Below are 20,168 nucleotides of genomic sequence, written 5' to 3'. Positions count from 1 at the left end.
GATAGATAGATAGATAGATAGATAGATAGATAGATAGATAGATAGATAGATAGATAGATAGATAGATAGATAGATAGATAGAATTGTGGGATGAAGCCGGAGCAACCCGGAGAGAACCCACTCATGAACATGGAGAACCTGCATAAAGAACCTCGGCCAGGATTCAAACCCAAGATTTTGTTGTTGCAAGGCAACCGTGCTACAAACTGTGCAGGCCTGATGTTTTATTTTCGATATTTTATTCATAAAATGTATTTTTTTATTGTCACCTAAGGCGAATTTAGAGACCAGTTGACCTTCTATCCATCCATCCATTTTCTTACACTTCATCTAGGGTGGGGTCGCGGGGGCAGCAGCTTCAGAAGGGAGGTCCTGACTTCCCTCTCCCCAGCCACTTGTTCCATGTCCCACCGGGAGGAGTCCCCGGGGAAGACCCAGGACATGCTGGAGGGACCTTGTCTCTCTGCTGGCCTGGGAATGCCTTGGGATTCCCCCAGAGGACATGGAACAAGTGGCTGGGGAGAGGGAAGTCTGGACCTCCCTTCTTAAGCTGCTACCCCCACCACCCCACCCCGGATAAGTGGAAGAAAATGGATGGATGAAATGGATGGACAGTTGTAATTGCAACTCCCTTACACTTTATGCAAGTTTTTTCACTGTTCATTAATAACAGGAGGAGTGCGACAGATGTAACATGCTGTTGTCAGTCAGATGTAACATTCTTGTGTCAGTTAAAATGACGGACAACAAGAATTTTTAGCTTGTCGTTTGGGCTGATATTTACTCCTTTCAGGGCAAACGTCCGCAGCCACGGAAGCTTGCTCTTTGGATCTGTCATCCCCTAGGACAGACATCTCTTCTTGGGTCAAGTCGTCTAACGTCGCTTTTGCCAGAGCAGAGGTTGAGCTTTCGGACTCAACTGTCTCGTTTGCAACGCGAACTTCCCCAGCTGGGGAAGTTTCTTTGGGAAAATTAGAGAAGTCGTCCCGTAGGCCAGATGGCTCTTGATGGGTCCAGTCTTCTAAAGCCCCCTTTGTCAGAGCAGAGGTCGAAATGCCTGACTCAACTGTCTCCTTTTTTTCAACTTCCCCAGCCGGGGAAGTTTGTTCTTTGGGAAGCTTAGAGAAATCTTTCCCTAGGAGGGCGGTCTCTACATGGGTATTGTCTTCTGACGCCTTTTTGGTCAAAGCAGAAGTTGAAGAAGAGCCTGAAACTTCCCCAGCCGGGGAAGGGTTGAAAAGATAAGCATCGAATATATCGTATTCAATGCACTCATCCTGAAAGTTATTCATTTCAAACTTGACACCAGGGAGTAGTTTGTTAAAACCTTTTCTCACTCCTCTGGTGATCAAATATCCAACGCTGAAACCCAGCGGGAAAAACATGGTGGTTAAGACCTTTTCCATACTGAAAATCTTTGCAAAACAGTGCAGAGCGTCAAAGAGTTGCTTGAATACTACCTCCTGGTTTGAGATGCAAGCATTCATAATCTCATATGTTCTTTGATCTATGACATAGATATATGTCATAGAAGATGTCATAGCTACAATGAGCTCACTGTAGTTCACGGGGAATGTCTTGCTTCTCATCGTTGCTATGGAAACTGTCAGATAAGTTCTGCATGACTCAAACTATTAACCCTTTGCAAATGTATCACTTAATCATTCGAGGCGCTATGACGGACGTCGGAAGTGAAGGATGGGAGTTGTTTTTACCAATTTATTCATGGCTTCTTCTTGTTCGAGTGGAGATAACTTGTCTCTAAATGTAACAAACCTGATTGGGGCTCATAGACGGTAGTTTTTACAAAAGTTGGAAATAGCTAGCTTCCACCCGACCCTTACTTCCTCCCTCCTAATGTGTTAATCAAATTACTGACTTTGCCTGAATTCACACCAAATGATTTATATCACTATGTCATAAAAAGAGTTTCCCATTACACTGGAGCAACATTAAAAATGTGCAAAAAATTAGATGCTAATCAGTTTTTTCCATACATGCTTGGCTACAAGATGGTGGGGCATTGTATCCAGGGTTACTAATAGTTACATGCTTACCTACTCCATGAAACAATATGTGATATCTTTCAATATTTGATCTCTTATAAAGTATATGAACATTAATCTTTTTAACCTTGTTTGCTGATAATCCACAATGACTCATAGGGCTCACAGTCATTATGATTGACGGTTGATATTCATCGCCTGTATCTTTCCTCATTAAAAATTAGCAATAAAATGACAAGTTTGGCTTCTATCCTTGTTTGTTTATGCAGCCAGCCACACAGCATCCCATGACCATTTTTAAATTGAAATCAACAAAACAGAAGCGATTTTAGACAGGCGGTACTTTTTTTTTTTTTTTTTTTTTTTTTTTTTTTTGATGCGCTTTAAAGGGGAGCGTTGGTTGTTTTGATGTCCATCATGGCAAAGCGGGCAGATTTCTGCTAAGAGTCAATACATAGTTCCCAACAGTCAGAACAGGAAGTGATCGGCGCCACTGTGTCTGTGGCTTGTTTATTGTTGTCATAGCAACTGCTTTCCAAGACGGTTGTCGGTTACAAAGTTCGCGGAGGTGGACGTTACATGAGAACTACGCACTTATTATGACTATTCTCGTAAAAAAAACAACAACAAAGAAACTATATTCGCCACTGTGAAAAAGAAGAAGCAGTATTAGCAGATACAATTACAATAAACGCGCATCTCGCGCTATTGAAGACATTTGATGAGGTGAGAGCTAAAGTAGCTAAGCTAAACACAAGGCTAACGTACCTAAAGAATAGACCCCGCTTTGGCTACTCGGGCACAGGAAATACGGCGGCCTGCGCGATGTTTTTGTTCATATCGACCGACGTGAGGGCTCGGGGGATACCGTTTCACAAGTAAGATAAACATATTATTTTCTATGTCTACCAGCGAAATGCCAGCTAATATTAGCTATAGTGCTTGGTGTCATACCGAGGTTCAGCTCCGGCTATGAAGGCTAACCGAGATTTCGTAAATCTTAAAAAGTTTTAATTATTCCCTAACATTAATTTAGATTCTCTCACAATAGAGCGCTACCTTAGAAATAAAACAATATTATATTTATTATTCTAAATATATTACCATCGATATATTTACTTTGAATAATTATATAAATTATTCAATATTATCTTTGGTTTTCTATAATTGTATTTTTTGTGTGTGTGTGCGTGCGTGCACGTGTGTGTGTATACCACCGTAACTGTAGGTCATGTCAAAAATAATTGTTTTCATTCTGAGCTCTGTTGTTTTGGGAAATGGTATATTTCAGGAGGCTGGGGATTAAAACGGGGATTTTAATAGTTAAATATTAAGTTTAGATTGACAATGGTATATTAAAACCATTAATTTAAGTAGCGTTTTTCATCATTCTATCAAGTTTAAAATTTTGAATCATACTTGACTTAAAAATATCTTAAAAGTACAATTAAATGTAACTTACAGACATTTGCTGCTGCTGTTGTAAAAAAGTGACAAGAAATTTTGCCTGCTTGGAGAAGAGCTGCAAAGAAATAATTTTGCTTTAATAATTGTACAAGTTTGCATAAATATAGAATAAAGAATGAGCCCAAAGAAATTATGCTGCCGCTCCATATTTGATGGGTTGTAAACAACCCACTCGAACACATTTGTTCTGTACGGTGTGGAAATGTAAACAACAGACGGAACGTAATGTCTTCCAGCTTTTTCTGTGTAATTGAGAGTTTGACACCAACAGCAGCACAGCGTCAGCAGCCCACATTGTTGATGGCTGGGAAGGAGATAAATGAGTCCATTTTTTATGCTTTCCTGTAAACTGGTTATGAGTCTATTGGGTTTTCACTTTTCTTGTATTTTAACTAAACAAACTGGTTTGTTTTTAAAAGAATTGTAGCTTTTCTCTTATGTCTCCATCAGATGAGCAGCATTAGCAGCTTTTGGTGACATTATTATTAATAATAGATTGTTTTTTAATATGATGTAGGATTTTAAATGAACTGATGAAGGAAGAATGATTTTAACAGTTGGACAACTCTTTCCAATTGTTAAAATCACTAACTTTTAGCTCTTAAAGCTTTATTTACTCTCTTTTTGGTGAAACAACAAGCTTTATTTTCTGATCTTAATCTAAGAAAGTGCTTTTTTTTTTCTCACATTTCATCAATAATTATTCAATAAAACCTTTTTGCAACATCCGAGTATTAATTTTCCGTGGTTTGACGGTTCTTTACTACAGGAAATTGTGCACAGTTTTCAACTGCATTTCTACATGATAGCAGCGGATTGCAGAACTGAACTCCAGTGACTAGTTGGATACAGTTTGAGGCTGCCTGTCGTGACTTAACCTTTTTTATTTTTAGAGTGCACTGCATGTTTTGTCTGTGAACTTTGCATTTAAGTGGAACATGTAAAAATGAGCTCACTGTTTAGGGAAGTTGGCAACATTTCCAGGAAGTCACAACAACACCACCACCCCTGGCTGAATTTCTGCACTGTGGAACATTTCATAAAAAAATAAATAAAAAATAAAATAAAATAAAAAAAAACTGCACATCACTCTGATCACCAGGTCACCATGGTAGTAGTACTATGTTGTGGGGGATACCACAGAGGTTGATGAGAAGTGAAATGGAGCTAAATGCAGGGCAGATGACCTGTTCACCCTCCGACAAGAGCTACAGTTTAATGGTTTAGATCAAAGTATGTTCCTGTGTTAGAACATGACTATCAGAACCATATTTTGACAAAATAAGCAACATTTTCAGATCAAAAACCCTTTTTTGAATAAATGGACAAAAGAGCTCAACAACGGAGATAATTATTGTTTTTAATCTTGTCATTCAACCATCATATCGGTGCAAAGTGCTGTTATATCCAACATACACACAATAGTCTTTTCCATCGTCTCATCAGATTGTGCTTTGAAGCAAAAAACGATCCCACAGCAAGCCAAGAGAAACGGCTTCGTCGTCCATCACTGTTGTTTGCAGATGTCGCTTGTGCGTCAGATTTACGGGCTTACCACAAACGAGCAATTACAACAGTTAAAAACGTTTTAACGCATTAAAATCTGTGTAGTCAGTTAATTGAAATTAATGCATTAGTCCCTGCTGTAGTTATTCTGTAGATTATTAAAATTAAAATGCAATAAAATTGTTTTAGGACCAAATATTGGCCATTTTGTTTATATTCTTGTGAAGTAAAAAGGGCTTCCTCTTATTTTGAAAATTTTACAAACCAGCATTTCCTAAAAGGTCTATGAGCAATATGGAATACTGTACTCACCCTCGATATTTTGGTTAAATTTATTTATTTTTGTGGTGAAATGATTAATGACTGAGTGAAATTGTTTGCTCAGCTGCTCGTCTTACGTTTACAGATAGATTCAATTACAATTAAACCCTCATTTTCCATGCCTTTTTAAAAATCCAGATCGGAATAAACTTGACCACAGGCCCTAAAGTTGCACAACCTCGACGGCAACGCGTTGCCTCTGAGCGAGGCACCAGAAACTCTTGAGCTGATCCGAAGCTCCTCCAGCTGCCTGACTGTGGCTCGGCTCCTGCCAGGAGAGCGGAGTGAATGAAACATTGTTTTCAGGCAGTGAATGGTGAATGCTCTGCTTCTTTCACGCCACTTCATCTGAAGTGGCCGCAGCTTGCGGACTGTGAGTCTGCTGTGCGTTTCCCAGCCGAGCGCCGGTGTCGGGTCTCCCAAAACTCAGCCTAGAAAAACAAAGTCCACGGTAACACACAAGTTTTATTTGCTGTTTCGGCCGGCGACCCAGCAGGGCTAATTTGCTTAGCTCGCCTGACACGGGTACGCAGCAAATTCAACACTATGCCGAGTCTATTTGGTCCTTTTCAGAATTGGTGTTAATTGAACTTTTTCAGAGTTATTTCAACAAGAAATTGAGTAATTTTAACACTTGAAATGTTTCTAACTACTCAAACTATTGTTGAAATAACTCTGTAAGAATTAAATTAACACCAATTCTGAAAAGGACCAATTAGACCGGGCATAGTGTTGATTTAACTCTGCTAAACTCTAATAAGAGTTTCTTATAAGAGTTTAGCTTTGCTAAACTCTTATAAGAGTTTAGCAAAGCCCGCATGTAAATCGCCGAACGCGCCCGGTGTCGACGCCTGCTCAGGCGAGTGGTTGAGAGGAGCCTCTTGAGTCAGAGGAGCTTCACGGCTGAGTTTTGGAGGCTAAATGCTAAGGAGGATTTTAAAGGGTCACACAGAGAGAGCATCCTCACACAGTCTTGCACAAGGACCTTATCTGGTCAGGGTGTCTTCTATTTCCGTCTCCAATCACATGCAAAACAGCTGTGAAGAACAGCCTGTATATTTAGCCGTATTGTGAGGGCGCCGGGGGGCTGCGGCTGGCTTAGCCCATTACTGCTGCACAATGGGGACTTTGACAAGAGACAGCAAGAGGAAGGAAAGATCCTCCATGGAGGGACCAAAAATAGACTTCAGTGTGTGTTACACTGTGGTTTCTCAAGTGTGACTGAGCTACGATAAACGGAGAGGCTGCCGCGTAGTTTGGAGTATTTACATAAAGACGGACACTGAAACTTGATTGTTTGTGTCCGCTGATAATTAACTGCAGCCAGAACAGGAAAACGAAGCTGGCAGCTGGACTCCACTGTAGACTGCTATGGTCGTTTAAAGAGAGAAATCATTCACAATTACGCGTTCAACTCTTCATTTTTTAGATTTTGGGAATAAAGTCAGACTTCTTGGGGTATATATAAAGGTCATGGAGTTTATTATAATAGTACAGCTGAAATAAAAGCAGTGTAGTGGCCATTTGTAGTCATAACTATCAGTTTAGTTTTTATCCTTAGGCAGGATAAAAATCTGCAATACATTTTTGTATTTGAAATTATTGTGATTTCTTTGGTAATTTTTAGAACCTCCCGTTAATTTAATAGATTAAGAACACACCAACATGTTTTTTGTTGTTGTTGTTTGTTTGCCAAAGGTCTGTTGTGACGAAGGAAACTTTTTTAAAATAAGTCTTTGATCACTTTTTGAACTTGTAAGGTCAGATTAAGCTAACTTTTTTTGGCATCCAAATTGTATTTTCTGTAGGCAATTGGGCAGAGTGACGTAGCAGCCAAAATATGACATATTTTGCCTCCGTAACGTCTTGTCCTGAAAAGCTTTAAACAGTATATAGCAGGGGTCCCCAAGCTACGGCCCACGGGCCGGATCCGGCCCGCCTCCACATTTGGTCCGGCCCCCTGAACAATACCAGAGAGCATTCAGATTTTTTTTCATTTATTGTATTTTCCGGTTTATATGTGGATTTTTCTTCAACCACCAGGGGGCTCTTTAGCAGGAAGTGTGTCCTTTAAACGGTGGGTGTTTTGTTTTGCATGGCACATTGCTGCCATCTGTTGGACTTTTAGGGAACTGCTTGACTTTTGTTATTTAATCAGTACAGTTGTTTGCTAGCGGTAGAGCAGATGAACACACGTTGTGAACGCCACATTCCAGGTTGAATTCTTCGAAGCGATGCCTGTAAGTAGCAACTTATACTTCAAAACGAGCCTTTATGTTAACATATGAGAAATTAATATATTATAGATACATTCCCTCAATGGAATATATACTAGTTAGTCCCAGTGACCGTTTCACTCATGGTTTTTGCCCATGTGCTTTCTGGGTAAAAATCAATCAAGAAACGTTTTATGACCTGACCCTACAGGAAGGCCTTTTCCTTTTTATTTATTTTTGTTAATGAATAACCACATCAGTAGTTTTTATCTTCTCACCAAGCTTCCAGCTGAACAGCATCTTCTCCCTGAAGTCCTTTGACATTTCTTTCAGAAAGGAAGAAAATGAATCTGTGGATGTGCTCTTAATGCATATAATCAGTATCCTATACTGGATTTATTCAGTGTGATCACATAGCCAGTATTTGGACATTAGAATATTGACTTGGTTGTAATTCTTTTTCTTTTTTCTTTTTTTTTTTTCTTGCTTTAGTGCAATGTGATTTTTCTGGACTTTTGGGTTTAGATTTTATTTCCACACATTAAAATAAAACTATTAAATAGAGACTTTTCATTTCTTTATGAGGGCAAACATGAATCTAATGCTTATTTCTCTCACTGTGATGCGACTTTGTGATGTTATTGAAATACAGAAAACTACGTTCCACTGACAAGTTACGTGAATTTTAACTGATCTGTTTATATTTGACCTGCTGGAAATAAGCCTTGGTGCTTATTTAAATCAAGTCAAAACAACTTTATTCATCCCAAAAGTGGACAATTCAGTTATTTATCTGCGTGCGATGAATTCTTCTTTGTGTATTCGACAGGAATGAAGACAGAATTGAGAGGAGCGAACGGCAGACCTGCACCAAGATGGACAGTATTGAAGCTGCTGAAGAACAGTGAGTGCAGTCCGGCTCCTTCGTCGTACGTTTTTATTTGCGCCTCTGTTTTGTTTTTTTCCTAATCTGCGGCCGCTTGTCCCTCCCACCGCAGACGTCCCAGTTTAGAAGAGTTGCTGTCGTGGGCACGGAGCTTCGAGATGATGCTGCGCTCGCTGGAGGGCCGAGAGATCTTCCGAGACTTCCTGCGCTCCGAGTACAGCGAGGACAACCTGCTTTTCTGGTTGGCCTGCGAAGAGTTGAAAAAGGAGACCAACCCCTCGGCGGTGGATGAGAAGGCCAGGATTATATACGAAGATTACGTCTCTATATTGTCGCCCAAAGAGGTGGGCCGCCGTGTGTGTGTGTGTGTGTGTCTCGGTGAAGAACGCCGGAGATTGCCGGTGTAGATGAATAACACCGTCTCCTATCTCCAGGTGAGTCTGGACTCTCGGGTCAGAGAAGGAATAAACCAGAGCTTGACGGAGCCTAGCAACACGATGTACGAGGAGGCCCAGCTCCAGATCTACACCCTGATGCACCGGGACTCCTTCCCCCGTTTCCTCAACTCCTCCGTTTACAGAGACCTCCTGGACAGCAGGAGGCGCACCTGCCTCGACACCTAAACCTCGCCACCGTTCGTCATTGCCAACGTACGCCAACGAGACTACTACTTAAAAACTTCAAATACTACTATGGTGCCAGAAGTCAGGTTTGGAAGAAAATAAGCAAAAGTCTCTCGCTCTGTTCTGACGGAAAAAAAACAAAAAAAACAATCTAAATAACATCCAAGATAGCTGGTCGAGTTATTATTTTGTTTGTTTGTTTTTTTATTTATATTTTTTAAACAATTTCTATCCAGTTGCTCACTGGAGCTAGGTCGGCCTTTGCTGGCTGGTTAATCGGTCGCTTTGAGACCATTATTGCTGGCCAGTGATTGTTTTCCTAGCAATTTGTGCTGTTTCGTTTGATTCAAGCGGCCGACTCCGCCCTTGTCAGCGGTCGGTTTGAACAGCCGACCCGATGCGTTGGTTGAGCGTGGACAAGGACTTCTCAGGTGGCGAGGACACAGAGAAGGAGAGAGACGTAAAGGACAACCCACTGTTCCTTCCCGTACTGTAATAATCGAACCTCATTCTTTCTTTACCCTCACTTTATTGCTCTGTCCTTACTTGTCGGTTGTTGTCCCATCTCCCCGTTGTTTTTTTTTTGGTTGTTTTTTTTTCCTGCTTTATACCTCCTCACTGTAGAAACATGACGTCCAGTGGTTGGTTGGAGTGGGAGAATCTTTGCCTTTTTAACCAGTTGAAGCATCGGCTCTCTCTGCATGCAGCTCTCTCTCTCCCTCTCCCTCTCTCTCTCTTTCTATCACTCTCTCTCTGTCTTTACTGTAGCTTGACAATATAAGCCGCGGACTGCAACCTTTTCCGAGAGGTATTAAGGCTGGCTCTTACTGACTGTATACGCTCAGCGAAGGGGAAAAAAAAAAAAAAAAGGTACGTCAGTTTTACCAATACTGCAGTTTTTATGGAGATGTAAAAGCTGCTTTCTCAAGCCCTTCTTCTTGTCCGTCCATCCGTTTGTCCGAGCGTTTTCCTTCATTTAATCGGGAGAAGTAAGGGCTAGAATTGTGGTTGGGCAGCTATACTTCTAACATTATATAACTCACGAACTTCTCTCCGCTGAGAAAAGAAAAAAAAAATCACAATGCCTTTACGCGTAAAGGAAGGCGGCAGAAGCGCTGCCGCAGATTTGCTGTGAAGCAACCACAGTTTGTCCAACAATCCCTACCTCCCATACCTTTTTTTTTTTTTTTTAATCCCTCCCTCTTTCTCTCGCCTGCTCAAAGAACTCCCTACAGCTTGAGAAGCACAGGTGCCAAGTGTGGGCCAAAACCGCAAATAGCGAAAACAGAGAGGCACTTACATTGTCTAGATGAGCAGAGAATCATGGGTAGGAAAACGGTAGCAATTTCCTTCGGTGCAGGCGTAAACGCGTGAGCTTGTTTTTTTTTAACCCCGGCCTTTGACTGAAAGGCGGCTTCAGCTTTAGACCTTGAGGTGTTGGATTTTTAGAGGATTGCTCTACTGGGTGCCAAATGGGACTTCAAAGATCCTGGGAAGAGGTTTTTGATTTAATATTATTATTATTATTTCTTTTTTAATGGGACTGGATTTTTTCAGAGGGCTGGTTTAATTATGCTGAACCGCTACAATCCCAGGCTAGCAAAGAAATCTGTGTAGTCTTGCTCCACACAAGCCTTTTTCACCTTAAACCAACACGGTTTAAGCATGCTGTAGACGAGCAGGTGATAGGATGCTTGTGCTAATCTTCCCTCCCACTGCCAGCCCTCACACACTCTGGTCTGTTTTTCTAACCTGACTTGAACAGCATGCACTTATAAATGTGTGTGAGTGTGTGTGCGTGTGCGTGGATGAGATACAATAAAACACCGAACAGGAATAGGAAAGTTAAGTTGCCAAATGTCCCGTTAACATGTTTAACATACAACGGACACTGTTTTGTTTTGTTTTTTTAAATGATGTGAACATTTAAGCAGAAACTTTGTTGTTACCTGTGGATCTGCAGTAGAAAGTGCATGAGTGCAGCGTATAATATGCAGTTTTATTACAACGAGCGTCTGTGTCCGTTGATTCGATGGACATACGGAACCAGATAGTCCGGTCGGGAGAGTGGTAATTGTATCGGTGGAACCGCTCTCACACAGAGGCGTCCATGTTGACACCTGTTCTAACTGCCTGATGTTCTCGTGCCAATCTGGGTCTGCAGTAAAGAGACATTTGGTTCTGATTAGTGAGGGTGAGGCATGGGCCGGTACATTGATCGCGCTTTGACAGTATTAACACAAAAACATTTAACGCAAGGGCGTCCGTTGTCGACCGATTGCTTTAGTTTATTTCCGCTGCCGTGAAAACAACAAGACGAAGGCCGGGTGGTTTTTAGGAAAAGCTGACGTTGCAGTTTTATTGTTGAACGTTGCAATTATTACATCTAATATATGTCATCATTTCTTTTCCGTCACCACAAAGTCCCCGACGCTCTTCCTGAACTTGATGCTGTAAGGTCTTCATCAGTTGTGGACAAAAGAAGTCTGTGAAAGTCAATCTGAGTGAACAAAGACATCACTAGAACGGAGCGATTCTGTGCATGAAGAGTGAAGCACTTTGTCTGATCCAGTCACTCTTTGACCTTCTGATCATGATTGTGATTTAATATGTCGTGCAGCTTCAGGTTTGCAGTAAACTTTTGATTGCTGCAATTATAAAAATGTCCTAACATTTATTTATTTTGATACATCAGCAGACCTGCTAAATTTAGTAGCATTTTTCAACTGCTTATTTTAGCAGAATATGGCACAGTTTGTTTGTTAATGAGGCTATCTGCCTGTGTAATAACAATTTGCCTCCTAACATCCAAATTTGTATGGCAAGGGAAATACATAAGACGTCTAGCTTTCTGTGCTCAGCAACAGGTGGGAGAGGGACAGTACTCTATGTTACATGCAGCCAGAGAAAGCTCCAGTAAAGCCAACATCTCTTCTGGTCCGGGTCAGCATCGTTGACCTCTTTGGAGTACCTTAACCCCAAAGACCGGCCCATGCCTCAGGAGGGAAGATTCTGAACCTCGTTGTTTTTCTAGTCCACATGAATTACACAGAACACTTTCTAGACTTTCGTCGATTCGGATGAAACTAATTTCCACCAGATTGTGACTGATGTTGCTTGATTGCTCGAGTGAAGAGCTGTGCACTTGCATGCACCCCGTTGATCATCGAAGGCAAATGAAAATCTGACGGTGAAGGACAGGTTTCACGTACGAAACTTGTTTCCGTAGAAAAATGTCAAAACTTGTGGTAGCTTTTCGTTTCGGCCACTTTTTTTAAAATAAAATGGCCTCCTTGCTGGCAAATCCCTCGTCTGCGCAAGTACACTTGTATATTGTCTATATATTAACCAACACAAGAATGTCTCACCAGGAACCAGATAATGAAATTATGGTGCAATCAAACCGAGTTTACATTCATAAACAACGAGGTGGGGGTGACCTTTTTAAACGCGCAGAGGGGCGGGGGGGAGGGCTTCACAGCCAGGCGGTTTGAAAATTGATGGTGTTTCACAACAAGGACGCAAGAAAGCAGAAACCTCAGCTTCTGCTGCTGCCGTCCTCTAACTTATTCCAACTTTTCCACAGCGGGAGAAGCGTGCGTGGTTGTTTGAATTTTATTTTTAATGCCTGCATTGCAATGGTGGATTTTTACAAGCAATGATCATGATGTGAAGTGAGTTCAGAATTTTATTTTTATTTTTTTCTGTCTTTAAATTTCCAATGGATTCCATGTGAGATAGAGACATGGCTTTGGTTTCATAGACGAGAAATAATAATAATAATGATGATGATGATTTAAAAAAATAAATGAATTAAAAAGACAAAAAGGTTGAGAGCTGAAGTGTCCTGACGGGGATGGGAGGTCTGCAAAGCTTTGGCCTTTACTGACAGTTTCTTTTTTTTCCTTTTATATTTAAGAAAAGGCAAACATTTATATAGGTGTTTCACTACCTCTCATGTTTGTTAATTTATTTCACATCTAGTTGTCAATGTACAAGTTTTTTTTTTTGTTTTTTTTTTAGATCTACTTGAAGCCTAACACTGTAAACGACAAAAAAAAAAAAAAAAAAAAAAAAAAAAAAAAAAAGTGCACAGGAAACGACTCTATGTAAATGACCAGAGAGTTAAAAGAGAAGCGTGGGCCTAGTCGACATGCTAATTCTGAATATTATTTTTCTTTATGTGTATGTTTGTTTTGAATTGTGTTGAGCTGAACTAGATTTTGCATCTCTATTAAGAATTCAGGAATCCACTGTTTAAGGGCTAATCCCATTTTTGCCTATGCAAATCTGTTACTGTGGGTGAGCTCAGAGAGGGCGCGCCGGCGCTCCTCTCACCTGTGTTAGACGGACCATGGTTTACATTGCCCTTTGCTGGTTTTCTTCAATCCTGTTCAGCAAAAATGTACTCTTACAAACAAGTAATATAGACAGAAGAGAGTATATGCCTTTATGATGATTTAAAAAAAAGAAAAAGAAACCTTATTTAAAAGGACTTTTAACATATTTTCTTGACGTCGAGCGGCCGAGCGCTGAGGTTTTGGTGCGACGCAGCAGTTGGTAGTCGACTTTCGGGAAGGCTCAGGCTGCGACTTTAGTAGCTGAAGCTGTGCAAGATTGCCTGACTGAAAACGTATTTATGTGAGGAGCAACTTCACCATCACCTTCACCAACACACTGACACCCAGTCTGGGAGGTCAGACATGTATTTGGGTCTTCTAGGACTTGTTATTGTCACGTTCATGTAACATTTTGTCGTTTTCTTTTTGTTTGTTTTTTTAAGTAAGACCATGTGACTCTTTGTGGCCAATCTGTCCCTCCTCCATTTTGTGTACTCGCGTTGCCATTCTGTCCCTATTTACTTCCATTTTGTATCCCACACACTTAAACTGGTATATATTTTTATAGTAATTATTTTAATATGACAATAATCATGAAAATACTCAAGCCACTTTTAGAACGAAACTGAATTGAATATTAGGTTTTTTATATTTTATATTTTATATTACACCCTATTTTCAGTGATTGGGGTTCTGATATTGCAGTTCCCTCATGAAATGTGACTCTTAATCAAACCAAAATAACTCTGGAAAGTATAGTATAATATTACAATATAATAATAATAAAAATAATAACAGACCTCTACAGGAGATCTTTCCTGCCAACAGTCATCACTATCTACCATAACTCTTTGAAGAATTTGAGTTGCAACAACGTTTGATTTCCCTTTAGGATCAATAAAGTATTTTTGAAATTTGAATTTGAATTATCCTGTTGCCAAGTCCTTTATGCAGAAAGTAGCTACTGACTGCCCTAAAAATTGCTACAAGCTGCTAAATGTTGTTGATGCCTAATTTGCATAATTGGCTATGTGGGCATGGATGAGGAAAAATGGCTCAAAATATAGAAAAAGGACCTTAAAAATGTTTAGGATTCCAAATTCTTCCATGGAGTTTCATTGGGAGACATCTTTGTTTTATATCCAAGGCAACCCAACTGGTCGATGCAAAATGGCAACTGGACAAAATGACCCCAACACCAAAATCATATGGTCAATATTGACATTTTAAGGAATAATTTAGGAGTGATCCTTTTACAAAAGCAGCACTTTACTAAAGTCACCTTATCTGCAAATTAATGAATTGGTTCTAATTGGAAATTTACCAATATTCCTAGGAACGAGGCTTGTTTAAGTTACCTGGTCTCACTTTGAAGGGCTGACCTGAAACAAGTCTGAGAAGTGATGCAGAAATGGATATGAGCACTGTCCATAAGTCACATAAACTAAATATATAATAAAAAAAAACCCCTCCACTTTCCATCTAATTTTAGTTTGTTTTTTAATAAACTTTTTCTTTTTTTACCTTCTTGGTGTCTGCCAGCACACACTGCACATTTGTTGTGACTTTGTAACCAAACCAGAGCAGCACAGTGTCATCAGCAAACCAGTGCCAACTTCCTTCTTCTTCTTCTTCTTCTTCTTCTCGTAGCCACATCCACTTAGACTATCACTGTGTTAATACAGTAGCGTTGATATGGAGCGGATTCAGGTTATTTTTACTTCCTTTTTCGTTTTAAACCAGTCTCAATCACCTTGTATCAAGTTAGCACCTAATGTCGCTTTTATTTATTTACTATATTTATTTGAATTTGAAGGTTGGGAGGTGAGTTTTCGCTTGACCTCCAACCAAAACAAAAAATACAACAAAACAAAAGAAAAAAAAAAAAATTAATTTCTTTTTTCCTAACTGTGCATACCCGTGGCTAACGAAGGACAAGCTTGTTGACTGACGGCGGTTTGGGTTTTCCCTCAGTCGGGTAGAGTGCCTCTTTATGCTTTACAACAGACCTCAAGACCTCATTCTGTCTCACTTCTGGGTCTGTCTCACTTTCTGTGTGTCAGGTCCTCACTTTTATAAATTTTTTTGCCATGTCTTAAAAGTATCGTGTCACACATGACATCACTGAAAGCAGTCGAGGCGGAAACGGCCCCATTTAACAGCAAAAAAAAAACAAACAAAAAAAAAACGACGACGCTGATGCTGTGCTCCTCGTGCATGAGTTCCCGCTCCCTCATCCGGTCTTTTCGGTGCCTCTTCCTGAGGCGTTTGTGTTTCTCTAAGGAAGAGATCACGTCTGTGCAGGTGCTCCTTGAAGTTGGCTAGGAACAGTTTAAGGCAATCACTTTTCTCTTTATTGATTTAGATGCCTAAACTTCTTGGTTCTTGTCATGCCTTTGTAGATAGACCGCAGCTGTCGAGGAACAAGCTGCGAACGAGAACGTTGAAAAAGACGTGTCACTTTAGACTATTTTAAAAGTGACACTTTTTTCTATTCAGCATGCTTTGTGCTAAATAAATGAAATAATTCAGTTATTTGCTATAAACGATACTGTATGAGTATGTATTCCAGTACTGCAGTATGCAGACATTTCAAAATATGAGAAACTCTTTTAAGAGGTTCATATTTTTCTTCTAGTATGTTTGACTAATAGAGACAGCTATGGGTACTTGATTATAGTTTCGAGTGTTTCATGAATTGCCAGAATGACGTGATGACCCTCTCTGGTTTTTTTTTTTTTTTTTTTTTTTTTAAACGACCTACAGACGTCGCCTGTTGTCACATGCATGATTCAAAGAGCTTTTCCGAGACGGGAACATTTGATCAAGATTTCTGTCTCGCCCGAATTCCCTGGGGGGGTGGGGGGGGTGAATGACCGATTGTTTTATTTATGCAAATGAAGACATTTTGGATCTTTGTGGTCATTTACAGTTGTGTTCAAAATAATAGTTTGTTGAAGAAAAATGAGTAGGTCTCAAAATGTTTGTAATACATTTTATTTTCATACATGCACTGCACCTGCGATTTGAAATCCGAACAAAACTTGTTCTTACTCTAGGAATCGTATAGATAGACTTTTTGAGGATTTAACTTTCCTTTGACTAACTGAACTAATGTGACGTTCTGGAACAACTATTTCTGGAATTGCTCCACATCTGTGTTGAATGAAGTCGACCAACTTGAGATGATTGGACTACATTCCACTACTCCAAGGCCTTTGTCTTTTTTTTCTTTTCTTTTTTTTTTTTTAGGTTTTGAATTACAAACAGCATGTTATCTTACTGTTAGATTACTTTGAGTCTGTAGATTGGGATGAACACACCATAAAGTTGATCTTTCTGGTCTGGAACTAAGACCCAGTCTGCTTGCTGGTATATTTGTGCTCATTGTCCTTTTGAAACACCAGTTTTAAGGGCATTCCCTACAACACAATGTAATTTTAGTTATCCTTTAACTGATCCATTATCCCTTGTGTTAGATAAATTAGACCCAACATTACAGAACGACAAACATCCACGTAACGAGCCCCTGATCTTACTCCCATCTGTCCAGACCAGTCAATGTGCTCTCGGTCAAAATGTAACATCGTCACCTGTTCTCTTCAGACTTTCTAGCTTCTTCTAGGCTTCTTCCAACTGCTGCAGCACTCGAAATCATTTTTAGCTGGAGAAGCTATCATTTTCCGCTGTTCTTTATCCATTTTTGTACCTTCTCTGTTTACTTCATCAATTTCAGGAACAACCCATTTAACGAATTCACCAATTGTCCTCATCGATTGAACGCCACACTGACACTACTTTGAACACACCCTTTGAAGTAGAGGTTTAATTACATAGCTAGCAGCAGGCGTGTTATGGGATTGAGCTGGTTAGCAGTGTTGGCCAGCTATTGTTTTGAACACAGCTGTATATTTTAAATATATAAAAGCGGAGTCGGTGGACTCACTGACATTTGATAGATTTTCAGAAGTAAAATTTATAGATAAAAAAAAGGAAAAAAAAGACAGTAGTCTCTATAGACACACATATTTGAGTCATGCTGATAACATCTCAAAGCACTGTGCTCCTACTATTCAGGGTTTGTGTTGCTCCAGAATTTGATTGCTGTTCATCATGATTTTGAGATGTACAGTACACCGGGGGCAAAACTGAAAATCTGCTTGGAACTGTAGCATTGAACAGACTCATTTACCCTCATCGTGCAGCAACATAACGCTGTGCTACAAAAGCTAAGTGTTCAAAACACTTAGCTTTACATGACTTATACATACTTCTAAATTAGGTTAGTATTGGCAAACCCATGCATGATAGTGCAGTTTGGATATTATTTGCTCTCCAGTGTTTGTAGACATCCGAATTAAAAACAAACAAAAAAAAAACATTTACTGTTAAAGTTGTTGTAAAAGAAACAGTTGTGGAAAAGTAACAGAGTGGAGTCAGAGAAGCAAATTAAGTCAGATTTCTGCTCTACATGGAAAGTGAAGCTAGCAATGGGTTGCTAGCCTCAAAACTAGCAAGCTAAAGCTAGTCTCCTTAAACGTCTGTACTCGCTCTCTAAGCCAATTTTTATTTGTTCTGTTTTGTTTGGATCAGAATTAGCTATCCAAAAAGTAATTTTATGATTTGTGGCTGGAAAATTATTCAACTTTGTCCCATGGCAGAAAAAAGGTTAGCTGAGCTAACTAGCTGCTAGCTTGGCCTTCATTTGACTTGGAGCTTAAATGAGCACTTTTGCAAAAATGTTATTCAAAAAATATAGAAAAGTTGTTGAGTAATGTAAAAGTTGCGAAAGAGAACGGGTTGTAAAATCCAAGTTGGGATTTTTGTGGGCAGTACAACTGTCCAGCAAAGTACAGGGTCAGCGCTTCTCGGTGGATATAATGTGCCATATTTATAACGTGTCTTTGGATATAGTGTAAAGAGGTCAAAAGAAATTGTTGGAATGTTTAATCACAAGTTCTGTTGCACTAAAATAATCCTGTTACACGACCTACTTACGTTGGCTGTCACGGATTTGTTTGGTTTCTCTGAACCGTCCCTCCACCAACCTCTGTAAACCGGTGATGGACATTTTGCAACACGCCTCATGCAGGTGGCAAGTGATCACACCGTTTCCAACAAAACAAACAAACAACAACAAAAAGAAAACTGTAAGAAGATGCTGTACACCATTTCTGATTTCTTTGTGTGCTGGACCAGTCACATTTTATCTCAAAAGACACAAAAGTCGTTCTTTGAACCTTACATGAGTTATTGTCACATTAGCAGCTTGCCCATGTTGTGGTACATTTTACTCTGTGTCTGTCTCTGTTTACATGATGACATCTTGCATTAAGAGAGAACTACAGTCTATGGTTACTGCCCTTGAATATCTGTAATTTGAATAGTGCTGCTAGAGAGAGAAATCTAAATGTAACAACTTACAATAAAGAGTTTATTAATAGATTTTTGCCAAATGTGATTGGGTTGTTTTTTTTATGGGTGATACTGGAAATGTATGTCATATATTTATCTCTTTTTATTTTATTTTTTACTTTTGTGTGTAACCCTGTGATGTTTTGAAAACTCCCTGCAGACTATTTTTGCTACATTTAAATGTTTTTAGAGCGTCATCCAAATGAGAACATCAAACAAAGACGATACAATTTGTTTTGTTTTTTTAAATATGAAAGCAATTCAAACCAACCTGGTCGTGTTGATGGCAAACATCACTGTGAAGGAATTTTTTTCCTCCCTTCTCCTCTTTGCAGAGTTGTTTTACCTCGGCCACATTGGAGACATTAGAACGACCTTTTTAAGATCACGCCACAGCATTCCCAATTAGGTTCAAGTCCATACATTGACTAGGCCACTCCAGATCACGTTTCAGATCATGACCTCAGCTTATCTGAGGTTAAAGTCTGGAACTGATGCAGGATTCTCTGGTGAACAAACCAAAAGTCATGGTTTGTTGCCTGACTTCTGAACTGCTTGAAATACGAGAGGAAAAAAACCCATAAAAATCTGCTGCACTCTATTAAAAAAAAAACAAAAAAACAAAAAATGTATTAATACTATTGGATCATTTGGCAGGACGTTCAAATCAAAATAGAAATGGTTCATTTCATGCAAAATCTTCTTCTTCCTTGGCCGTCTCAGTCTCCAGACCCTAAAACCTGCAGTGGAGGCAAAGGAGAGGAACTAGCATTAGCGACCTATGTAGCTGCAATTAAACATGAATTGATTTTAAGGCTCTTATTCACAGGGATTGTCAAGAAATATCCCCAGCACTGTATATATTTCTACAATACAGTAGAAGTAAAGGAACAATACAGAAGAGGAAACTCTTCCAACTTGGAACATTGTTAAGTACGGGACCCTGAAAACAAACATCGCACCTCATCTATGGTGCAGTCTTCCTCAACATTACTGTTATGTAAACTTTTTCATAATATTAATATTGATATATGCGAACAAATGTCAAGTGTAATCCTCAGTCATTTGAAAGCTTTTCATTCCTCCCCCCCCCTTCAGGCTGTATTAGATATACTGCAGTCCATCAACAAGTCCCAGGGGATTAGAAGTGATAATGGATGCTGGAACATGGCATGCTGCTACATAGCGGGCTATTATCCGACAGGCTTAAAAAATAAATAAATAAATAAACCCACAGGAATTATTCTAGAAGACAACTCACAATCCACTAACATTTTATCCTTTGAGTTGCATAAATTGAATTGTTTAAGCCTTAAATACAACATTAGGCAATGTGAAGCTTCATTTTTAGTGCATTAATGATAATTATGAAAAAAAAACTGGTATTG

General features: G+C 39.6%; 1 protein-coding gene across 3 annotated transcripts in view; it reads left to right on the top strand.

Annotated features, from left to right (window-relative positions):
* Positions 1-18,810, top strand: part of rgs17 (regulator of G protein signaling 17) — a 41,863-nt gene extending 23,053 nt beyond the window's left edge. For all 3 annotated transcript variants that reach the window (XM_016663722.1, XM_007577393.2, XM_016663723.1), the window contains 3 exons: positions 8,346-8,420; positions 8,515-8,746; positions 8,837-18,810. In XM_016663722.1, coding sequence (XP_016519208.1) covers positions 8,346-8,420; positions 8,515-8,746; positions 8,837-9,025 — 496 coding nt within the window. In that variant the 3' untranslated portion in view covers positions 9,026-18,810. The remainder of the gene's footprint in view (positions 1-8,345; positions 8,421-8,514; positions 8,747-8,836) is intronic.
* The last annotated feature ends 1,358 nt before the right edge of the window (positions 18,811-20,168 follow it).

Source organism: Poecilia formosa, unplaced genomic scaffold (genome assembly GCF_000485575.1).
Source record: "Poecilia formosa unplaced genomic scaffold, Poecilia_formosa-5.1.2 Scaffold439, whole genome shotgun sequence".
NCBI lineage: Eukaryota > Metazoa > Chordata > Actinopteri > Cyprinodontiformes > Poeciliidae > Poecilia > Poecilia formosa.
The sequence above is the reverse complement of the archived record's forward strand: the minus strand, read 5'-3'. Positions and strand labels throughout refer to the sequence as shown.